Genomic DNA, 10,742 nt, shown 5'->3' on the forward strand with positions numbered 1-10,742 from the left:
ATTGGTCCTGGAGCGCGCTCAGCCGTGTGTGCTGCCACGGATTGATGTGTTAGCATTTTCTCCCTGGAGACTTTGGTTCCAAACCTATTTAAAACCCAGAGAAAACAAACGGGCTGGTCTCTAGGCAGATGTCCCTGGAAATCTGTTTACATCACCACAGTGGCAGCAGCTCAGTGGAAAGGGTTTTATCTGCTCAGGTTGGGGGTGAGGGCAGGGTGGCAGGTCCTGGTGGACTCGCATGGCAAAGCTCCCTTGGTAATTCCTGAGCTGCCACCTTGCAGCACGGATTTGATATCCACAAATCTACAGGAATCCATACAAGGTGAAATTAAAAGATCCAAATAGAAATATTGCTTAGTCTGAGTCTGCAATCTTGGATCCAGGCTCTACAGCACTGTGCTCTGCTGCTCCTTGCCTGCACACAGATTCCCAAGGGATCAGTGATGGGTCCAGTCTTGTTCAGCTTATTCACCACCCTGGATGAAGGGACAGAGTGTTCCCTCAGCAGGTCTGCTGGTGATACAGAGCTGGGAGGAGTGGCTGACACACCAACAGGCTGTGCTGACACTCAGCCAGACCCAGAACAGGCTGGAGAGATGGGCAGGGAGGAACCCAAGGAAGTTCAAGCAGGGTGCCCCTATCCTGGGGAAGAATGACCCCATGCACCAGTCCAGGCTGGGGCTGAGCTGCTGGGAAGCAGAACTGTGCAGAAGGAGCTGGGGTGAGCCAGCACTGTGTCCTTGTGGCCAAGAAGGCCAATGGAATCCTGGGCTGCATGAGGGACAGCGTGGCCAGCAGGTGACCCTGCCCCTCTCCTCAGCCCTGGTGAGGGCTCAGCTGGGACTGCTGTGTCCAGTTCTGGGCTGCTTAGCACAAGAAATGCAAGGAATTACTGGAGTGGGCCAGTGGCTGTGAAGGTTCTGAGGGGACTGGAGCATCTCTGCTGTGAGGAAAGGCTGAGGGAGCTGGGCATCAACTCTGGGGAAGCGACAGCTGAGAGGGGAACCAATCAGTCCATACAAATACCTTAAGGGCAGGTGTCAGGAGGATGGGAACAGACTCTTTCCAGTGGTGCCCTGAGACAGGACAAGGAGCAACAGGCACAAACTGAAACACAGGAAGTTCCATCTGATTATGAGGAAAAATCTCTTTACTGTGCAGGTGATGGAGGCCCAGAACAGGCTGCGCAGAGAGGTTGTGGAGTCTCCTAGTCTGGAGATGTCCAAAACCCATCTGGATGTGATCCTATGCTTGAGCAGGGGGCTTGGATGAGATCCTCTCCAGAGCTCCCTTCCAACCCCACCGATTCAGTGATAACCTCACCCACAGGTCATTGCTGATTTTTTGATAGGATCCTTCACATGCATGAAATTCAACACATTTGTAATTCAGCAGGCTTGGGGCTCAGTTTCAAAAGCATTTTGAGAGGATACAAAGGCTCCCTGTAGTCAAAGGAGAGGAAACAATGTGGTTGTTGGAGTTACAATTACACCATCTCACATTCTTTTGGCAGAGGAGTTCCGGGCCCAGCTTGGGGGAAGAGATAAAGCAGGAACAGGGATCAGAACTGCAGGTCACTGCTGCCCCTCCTGCAGCTGCACCCCGAGGCCAGCCTGGAGCTTCCTGCCTGAACCCACATCCACTGAGCCTCGTGGGATTCCACCAACAGCTCAGCAGCAGATCTGCCTGCCCATGTAATGTAAGTAATGCTTTTAGGAGCATTATCCATGCATGGTTTTCCCGTACATGGAATTTGGCAGGAAGCCATTTGACCAAATGCTTCACATTGCAAGAAAATCAGCAGACTTGTTTTCTTTTTAAATTATACTGATTTAAAAAAAAATAACCCCCCTACTAACAAAGTAGTAGAGTTATTCACCATCACCTCAGGCTCAACCATGCAGAATCAGATGGTTAAATATGCAGATTTTAGAGGAAATATCTTCCTTCCCACCCTCCCACCCTTGTGCTTTATCATTTAAGCAGCGGCAGCTCCTACAGCAAAAACTGGGTAATTCATGTAATGCAACAGTAACACAGAAACAGAGTTCCCAAGTCCAAGCCCCATCTATCATAAGTAACTACATGATTATCTCTTCCAGACACTGATCAAATCCCAGTTTATGAGCAGTTTGCTTTTTACTGCTATTACACAAAATGAAAAGCTCTTCCAGAACCCTGCTGCTCTGACAACGATGAGTCTTCCTCCTCTCCAACCAAAATCTTTCCAGGACCAGTTTATACGTGTTTGTTCCTGCACTCAGTGTTGTCCTTAACTTGAATTGTTTTTCCTCTCCCTGGTATTTAGTCCCCTGATATATTTATAGAAAGATCATATCCTCTTTCAAACTTCATTTTGCTTGGAATAGTAATGTTAGAAATAGACTGACGAATTTACTGCAGTGGATAGGGACAGACAGACACACACACACAGAGGCTAGAGCACTCATTTTAAAAGAAATGCAGAAAATACAGATGAGTCAATCTTTAGTTAACAGTGCATTATTTCAATCATATCAGCAACACGTGTCAACTACAATAGAAAAGACAGATCAAGTTCAAAACTGATTTTCAGGGGGTTTTAGATCTAACGTCTATCCATCTATAGAAATACCAGAAAGCCTACCCAGAATTCCATAAAACTCTAGCCTAGGGACAGTACCAAAAGCCCACAATGAATATAATTTCTAAAAAAGAGAGCTGTGCAGACTCAAAAGTACATTTAAACAAAGACTAGTTTGGGTGGTAAATAATATTCAGAAAAAGAAAAAATAATCAAGTCTCTATTAAAAAAAACCTAGAGGGAAAAGAGATTGAACATACTATTGTCTGTTTGGAGAAAATTTCTTTCACAAAAATATTTTCTAGCTTTGCTGCTCTGGCACATCAATCCTGAGCACTCTAACTTTTGACTTATAATGATATTCCTTGAGATACAGCTTCACCGAGGGAGGAATGGGAAGTGCATCGATACCATCATAAGTTGTACAGTTGCAAATGACCGTTCTACATATATGCTGGAGAGAGAAGGGAAAGGTCCTGTTCAGGGGAGTGGATAAAAGTGGTTCAAAGAACATACAGGAGCTTGGATCTTTGTAGTGTTCTAGGAGTCCCGTGATGTCAGGAGAATGGAAGACACAGGGATCATGAGCATCAAAGCTGAAGTTGTGATTCCACTGCTCTATCCGGGCGTGGAGGGAGCGACTGTAGCGGCGGAAGCTCACGGAGAACAAATAGTCCTCCTGGGCAGAGTCTCGCAACAGGAACGTTCCCTCTGGCTTCCCTTCCAGCAGCGCCTCAGCTGCATATTTATCCATGACTCCCCAGTAGCAGGGGTTGTTATTGATCTGGAGGAGGTCTGGCACTAGGCAGTGGACATAATCAATCTGGGTGTGGTATTTTGGGGGCGTTTCCATCCGTAGCAGCTCGTCATCCGTTTCCCACTTGGGCTTGTTTCGTTTCCGAGAGCTTGTGCACAGAGTTATGACTTCATCGTCGGAGTCCATGTCACTCTCATCTCTACTGCTCCTCGCCACCTTACCTGTCACCAGCTCGGGCCTCGGGTCACCCCGAGAGGAGCTGCTGTCAGTGAAGTCACAGGACTGGGAGGGAGAGTCCATCCCCCCATTGGCAATCTCCTCGTCTCGCAGCTGATCCTCCCTTTCCTCGTGCTGGGATAAATCAGCAATTATCCATTCTTCTGCCTTTGGACTTATAGGGGCCGTGTGCCTTTTGATCAGGTGCCAGCGGAAAGCCAGCTCTGAGCGTGGAGGGAAAGGACACTTATCCAGCATCAGCTCGCTGATATGGATCTTCCTTTTGGATGGCAGTCCGGAGGCGTGCCGGCTGCTGCAGTTCTTTATGGGAAAGCACTGACCCACAGCATCCTGCAGCTTCTGCTTCAGAGACCGCCCCAAAAACCTGTGGCCACAGGACCTGTCTAGATCCAGCTCGATGGACGAGCAGCTGTATTTCCTCTCTTGGCTCCTTAAATTAGTCCCCGACCTTCCTGCAGCATTTGCTGGTTCGGCATCAGGACAATGCTCACTTTTCTTGGACCAGGAGAGCTTCTTCCCACTCCAGACATATCCATCCTTTCTGTCTGCACTCCTGCTCCGGCTGCTTTTGGGCCTCACGTCTGCGTTTTTCGCGCTGCTGTCCTTGTTCTCTGCCATTGTGACAGCTTTGCTTCACGAGTTGCCAGGAAGCACGCACTGTGTTTCTTGTGGGGTTTTTCTACATAAGGAAGCTTCCTCGAGGCACTTTCTGGAAATATCTAAGGAAAAAGAAAACATAGCTCAGTTAACTGCTATGCACACTCACAATGCAACAGCAGGGCTGGTGGATACAGGACAACAGTGACAATTAATTGCTGACCACGTAAAAATCACGTGGTTGAGGTGAATTCAGTAGCACACCCCACAAATACCAGCCTGATCCCAGAAAAAACTCCCTTAACCCTTCCTTGGGAAAAGCATCCTCCAGAAAAAACTACCTTAACATATTTGTTGAGTTTTCATTCAGATTATGCAGCAGAGCGGAACGTTTTAGGCGTTGGCAACCTCATTGTGCCAGGGCCCATTTCAGAAGGAAACCCTTCCTGGGGCAGGTGATACTGCTTTAGCTGTTTATGGAGCAAATCCTGCATCTCTTCCAAATAACCTTTCAAGAAGGAACAAACCAGAACAGAAACAAGTAGGTCAGAGTACAAAGAGCTACTGTACCTAGATGATATGCCTGTTTGCTACTAATCCACAGGATGGGATGCCAGAGATCTTTTTCTTAACTGACACTTTTGGGTCACTTTCGGGATAAAAAAAAAAAAAACCACCTAAATTTTATCAGTCACAGATTCTGTCAGTTTTCTGAAAGCTGTTTTCCTCTGCCTTTTCAAAGGAAGGGAGCTAGGAAATACTGAGGCCCTAAGGGATTGAAATATCTGGGGCTTTACATACTGAAAAGGATTAAAACAATCCAGCCCCTTACTAAAAGCAATTTTAAAAGGCTGTGAAAGATGGAACTGCTTATTACTCATTAGAGAAGGAAGTTTACATTATTAAAATCAGTGTTGCTTTGAGACCTACGGTTGCTGATTTCATTTTCTTTTGTTTCCAAAGTTATATTGAATTCTCAAATAGATAAGAGGTTTCTTTTTGACTGCTGCACTTTGAAAAAAAGATGAAAAAAATCCTCTTTTGATTACCCAGTTGAAAGTGGAGCAGAATTTTTTCAAGATACATAGATAGCAATATGATATGGATGCTGTACCCCCTGAGGCATGGCAGGATGTAGAAATATTTCCCATCACTTATCATAATCAGGATATTCTATGATTCTGTGATGCTTCTGCACCAAAATCATGCACAGCTCCTCTGTTGCACCGGGGCTTTTTTTTCAGCTGTGGGTTTTTCTGTGTTGTTTTGGGGTTTTGGACTTTTTTTACAACTAATTGACATGGTAAATACTAAGCAGGAAAAGAAAAGGGCATCCACTTCCTCTCTCCATTCAATCCATTCTCATCATCAGGATTAGCCAGCATGACACAACCTCTCTGCAGTCCCCCGGGGCTGCTCTGCGCAGGCTGAGTTCGAGCCTCTGCTTTCAGTAAAAGAACAAGACAGCCTTGCCAAAAGGCTCACATGCAATCTGTGGGCCAAATGCATCCCAGATGGAACTTTCACCCAGGAATTTTTCACATTGCATTCCTTATTTAAAACCCGCAGACCTGAGAGCTGTGGGGGAAAGGAAAAGGCAGGGGAAGGGAGGAGATGAAGAAATGTAGAAGGAAGGTAAGAGAGGTTCAATATTGGGAATATGCTGGAAAGAAAAATGGCATCAGAGCAATGCAGATGAATATCAAACCTCGCTGGTACCAAGAGGAATCACAGGAAAGGATCCATATTTCAGCAATTACAAATCAAAGAATAAACTAAAGATTCATTTTTCTTCTCTCAGGGTTTGGCAAATTGCTTTTCAGTGAAAGCATGGCGAGACACAATGAAGACAGGAGAAAGGAAACATGTGCATATGAGACTCAAAACATCTTTATTTAGACCAGGATTGGTTCATTGATTGCTTTTGGAACCTTGATATTTTTCATCCAGCAATACCTAGAGTGAAGCAGAGAATTTTCTCCACAATTCAAAAAAAAGAGAGAAAAAAAGCAATCTCATTTACCCTGGTGATAGCTTGAAGTCACTGAAGACAAAAAGTTTTTAGATTCATCCTGTAGTAAAACACATTAATTGTCTATATATGGGATTTTTAATTGGACAGAGAGATATCACTGAGGTTGCAAAGTCAAGTACTTAAAAATTAGGATGTGACAGTTTGTAATTGCTTTTGAAACCTTCAATTATCTCATTCTGCTCATCCAGCCCATATAAGGAATAAGAACATGCAGATTTTGGGCTTTTAATTAAAAACTGCAAAACATACAAAGCCCAGAAGTGCCTGTTATCTCCTAACTTCAGCCTTCCAACTGAAAGAAGCTTGGGTTTTATGGAATTTCTGTGCTGCTATTGTATTGAGCTGTAAAGCCACCTTCCCCTTTGTACCTTTCTCCTGTCATGAATCATTAGTGGTACCTGAACCCTGAAAGAGAAGCTGGGGAAGCAGCATGTGATGCTGCAAAGCCACGCACCATTAGCCAGAGCTGCTTCCCTGGGGTTTGAAGGGCTGCTGGAGCCCAGGCGCCGCTTCTGCCACGTCAGAGCAGGAATTGCTAATCAGACAGAGCACTAGAGCTGTGAAAAGAGCAGGGAACAAATGAAGAAAAAAGGGATGTCATCCTACTAAAGCCAGGTTTGAACCTGAGCATGTGCTCTCCCCATGTGCTGTGGGAGAGCCGCCTCCCAAATCCCACTGTTTGGCATTACAGCCAGGGATCACACCTTCATACCCTTCTGGATCAGCGATTCACAGCCCCACCAATAAAATGGGGAGCAAAAATAATTAAAGTGTCAGGAAGAGAAAGGCATAAAGGGCAGGGAAGGCATTCAGTGCTCTATTATCACTTGGGGCCATCCATCTAAAGCAGCTCTTCCTTTCACGGCAGCATCCAAGGGAAATGCCACGTACCTCCATTAATGGCCAGAGAGCTGCTGGAAGAGCAGGACAGGAGGGCAAGGATAAAAGAGAAGGAACACAGAGTGTACTTTTCCCTAGAGGGGAAGGTTAAATGGAGGAGTCTAGCACTGTGCAGCTCACACACATCAGGTCTGAGCTCTTTTTTGGGAGAAATAATGAGGCCTGCAAAAGCCTCATCCTGCACGGGGGCACCTCAGGCATCTCCGATGATGGCAGATTTGAGAAAACCCTTCTGCTGGAAACCCTTTCCCCTAAGGAAACAGCAAAGATAAAAACACACATGGGGGGATGAGCAGAGTTCACTTTGGGCCACAGGACCCGGCTGGTAGTCCAAGGTTACCCAGCACTGTCACAGCTACAGTCCCTGAGGACAGGCAGAGAGCTGGGTGGCTTTTGCTGTTGGTTTTGTGCTCCCTCCTTCACAAGTTCCTCTCTCTTGTCTGCAGACAAAGTGCTTTTTCTTTCAGCAGCTGATGCCTCTACCCTGAGACTTCAAGCCCAGACTAAAACCAATATCCAGCTGCTGTTTGGAGGGATAACAATACTCCCTCCTAGGCAGGGGTAGGCTGCAAGCCACAGCTGTGATAAGACAGCGACAGCCTCGCCATATGTCTAATCAATAATGCCAATACCATACATGTAGACAGCTCTTTTTTTTTCATTTATTCAATAAATACTTGAACACTGAACTGCTTTAACCAGATACTTCTGTCCTGAGCTGCTGGATCCTTGCCTCTAGCCCAACAGTCCTCTTCATCAGGCTGCTTCCCTTTCTGTATAAAGAAGGAGCAGATGGTGGGGGGTCTCCAGCCCAGCCTCCCCCTTGGAGTGGGATTGCTGCCAGTGTGGGCTCAGGGGAGCCTGGCCATGTCCTGAAAAGCTCCCAGGATGAAGGTGCCACCACCTCTCTGGTGCTCCCTCACTGCACAACCCTCCTAGTGCAGGAAGTACTTGGAAAGTTTTCTGTCCAAGCACACGAAGCGTTGCTGTATTGTTCCTCTAATTAAACAACAAAAGAAGGCTCACAAAGAACAATGAATCAATTTTGGAATTGTTATGGAAGTTGATTTTGTAGAGCCGATAAAATCTTGAGAGAGAAGAGCAAGCTGCAATAAACTGGAGTGCTTTTTCTTTCATAGCTTACATGAAAGTTATTTTAAAACAAAATCTCACTGGTCACAAGCTGCTTTCATTAATTTCTCCCAATTAGATTTTGGCCACAAGACCACATTTTAAAACCTGACCTTCCAACCTACTAAGGATAACAATAAATCTCAATTCCTTTGTCTTAAATTATTTTTCTTCAGTTCTGGCTTTAATTTGATTTATGATACCATCTAAAAATACCTAAGCTTGACTCCAGAGGCCTTTACAGCAAATTAAAGCAATTATCACACATAGACACAAAAAAGAAAAAGACTTTCTAAAGGTACCATTTGCAACCTAAATATTTCTTCCTTGGAAACACCTTTGATTTATCCCCAGAACTGTAGGAGGAGGGGGGGGCATGCCCAGCTAACCCCAGCACGGGGGATATTTTATTCACTCCCAGGAGGTGGAACTGAGCTGGCAGCAGGTGCCAGAGGTGAGGGCTGCTCCTATCTCCTGCCTTAATGAAGCTCTGCTCATTAAGCGTGGCAGGAGAGATGCAGGCAAAGCTCAGCGGCCTCTCCGGCACTAAATCAGTGAAAGCTTTATGGTCCATGACCAACACTCCGTGCTCCACCCAGAAACCGAGGGGAGAGCAGCAATTCCCGGCTCGCAGCCACTCACACCTAATAATCAAGGCAGCAGCAGCCCGAGTTCCCAACCGGATTTAAACTCGTATTAACTTTGCATTTGGTGCCTCGTCACTTCAGACAAAGCCACAGCGCCTGCAGTCCCTTGGACAAGTGACCACCCCTGAAAAAGCTCCCCCTGAAAAACCTCCCCCCATTTTTCCTCTGCTGTTCAAAGAGTGATCCCAGCAGGCAGCACCTCCAGACAAGGAAATTCGTTGTTACATAGAAGCGAACGTAAAATGGCTTTCGTACTGCAAAACACTTTAAGTGCAGTTTCTATCGGAGACTCTGAAAATTAAAGTGATTAAGAAAAATAAACACATTTGACAGGCATTTGTCTCCATCCCAGGCAGCGGCTTGCAGCAGGAATAGCTTGGTCTTCCCACTCATCTGATAAGCAGTTCAGCTGCGAATCATTTCTCTAGAACACATTATCCTCGCCAGAAATCACGATTTACTGAAATATGTAGGATACACCCATGGAAAACATGTCTCTACACAGCTTCCACGAGGTTTAATAATGAAATCTGGCCATATTTCTATATTTTTTTTAAAGAAGTGTGCCTGCTTTGTAATCCTGTCACTTATTCATTCATGAAACTACCAGCAATGTGAGTGTTAGAGAGAAACACATTTCCAATATAAATAAATTACTCTGCTCACCCCAACAACCAATAACCCCGCTGCAGAGCAAAACTGAAGATAAAAGGGCTTTTCCTGGAAGCAATTTTTTCTTAGAAACAGGAATAAACTGGGCCAGATCATTAAAGCTACATAAAGGGAAAACAGATAACGCTGTTTTTCCCACTTTATTTCAGTTATGTTCAATTCTAGCGTTTTTTAATCCTTCAAGAGATTAGCCAGGATGCTTTCTTTCTATTTTTCAGCTAAAAAAAAAAAATATAGCTGAATGATTTTTGCAGTGCAATCGCTACCTGCCTGACTACCACTGCTGTCAACTCCACCTCGCACAGGCATCAGGATGGCTGGAATTCCAGAGTAATTCCATAATGACCATAAGGATCTCCAAAGGGACAGGTCCTGCTGCGGCTGGGTGAGCACAGCCCCCGCTGTTATGGGGGTGCTGCCCAAGCGGGGCGGAGGGCAGAGGCTTTTCCCCTGTGCCTCTGGAGGAGCTGCCATTAGATCCATACAGATTTAAGGATAAGCCGGGAATGAATGTGCCCTGTTTGTGTTCGGGTACATACGTCGGGCACGGGGTTTTTCAGAGGGGAAGCACACAGACCGAACCCCCCGGTGACAGAGCGAAGACCTCGGACCGGATCCCCCCGCGGTGAGCGGAGACCCCGGGCTGAGCGCCCCCGGTGCCAGGAGACCCCCGAGCCCCCCGGGCACTGACAGCGGCTCAGACCCCAGGGACAGCAGAGCCCGGGCCAAGCCTCCCCCGGTGACAAGGCTCAGCTCCTTGTCGAGTTACCCCGGTGACAGCAGAGCCTGGACCGAGTCCCCCCGGGGGACAGCGCTGACCCCGCTCCGAGCACCGCGGTGACAGAGGGCGGACCCCCGGCCACCCCCACCGGTGACCGAAGACCCAGTCCGAGCCTCCCGGGGACTGGCAGGGCGCAGCCCCGAGCCCCGCCGGTGACAGGAGACCCCGATTTCCCCAGCTCACCCCCGCCTGCCGCCCCTCAGCCCCGTCCCCGCCGGCCCGGCCCCAACTCACGGTGGTGCGGCGGGCGCTGCCCGCGGGGCCGGCGCTCTCTCTCTGTCCCCAGCCGGCTGCCGGCGCTCGGCGGGCTCGGCGCTGCCAGCCGCGGCCCCTCACCCGGCCGCCGCCGCCGCCATCCCCGCTGCCGGGGCCGCCCCGCGCCCGCCCCGGCCCCGCCCCGGCGCTGACGGCTCGGGCCCGGC

General features: G+C 47.6%; 1 protein-coding gene across 3 annotated transcripts; it reads right to left on the reverse strand.

Annotated features, from left to right (window-relative positions):
* Nucleotides 1–2,436: 2,436 nt before the first annotated feature.
* On the reverse strand, nt 2,437–10,672 carry SOCS4 (suppressor of cytokine signaling 4). Of its 3 annotated transcripts, none has more exons than XM_066552021.1 (2): nt 10,555–10,672; nt 2,437–4,276 (listed from the first exon to the last, which is right to left on the reverse strand). In XM_066552021.1, the coding sequence occupies exon 2, from the start codon at nt 4,173–4,175 to the stop codon at nt 2,865–2,867; it is 1,311 nt and encodes a 436-aa protein (XP_066408118.1). In that variant the 5' UTR covers nt 4,176–4,276; nt 10,555–10,672; the 3' UTR covers nt 2,437–2,864. The 3 variants fall into 3 exon arrangements, with proteins under 3 accessions (XP_066408118.1, XP_066408119.1, XP_066408120.1); XM_066552022.1 differs by lacking the exon at nt 10,555–10,672 and adding an exon at nt 6,644–6,699; XM_066552023.1 differs by lacking the exon at nt 10,555–10,672 and adding an exon at nt 4,496–4,510.
* Between the last annotated feature and the right edge of the window lie 70 nt (nt 10,673–10,742).

Source organism: Molothrus aeneus, chromosome 6 (genome assembly GCF_037042795.1).
Source record: "Molothrus aeneus isolate 106 chromosome 6, BPBGC_Maene_1.0, whole genome shotgun sequence".
Taxonomy (NCBI): domain Eukaryota; kingdom Metazoa; phylum Chordata; class Aves; order Passeriformes; family Icteridae; genus Molothrus; species Molothrus aeneus.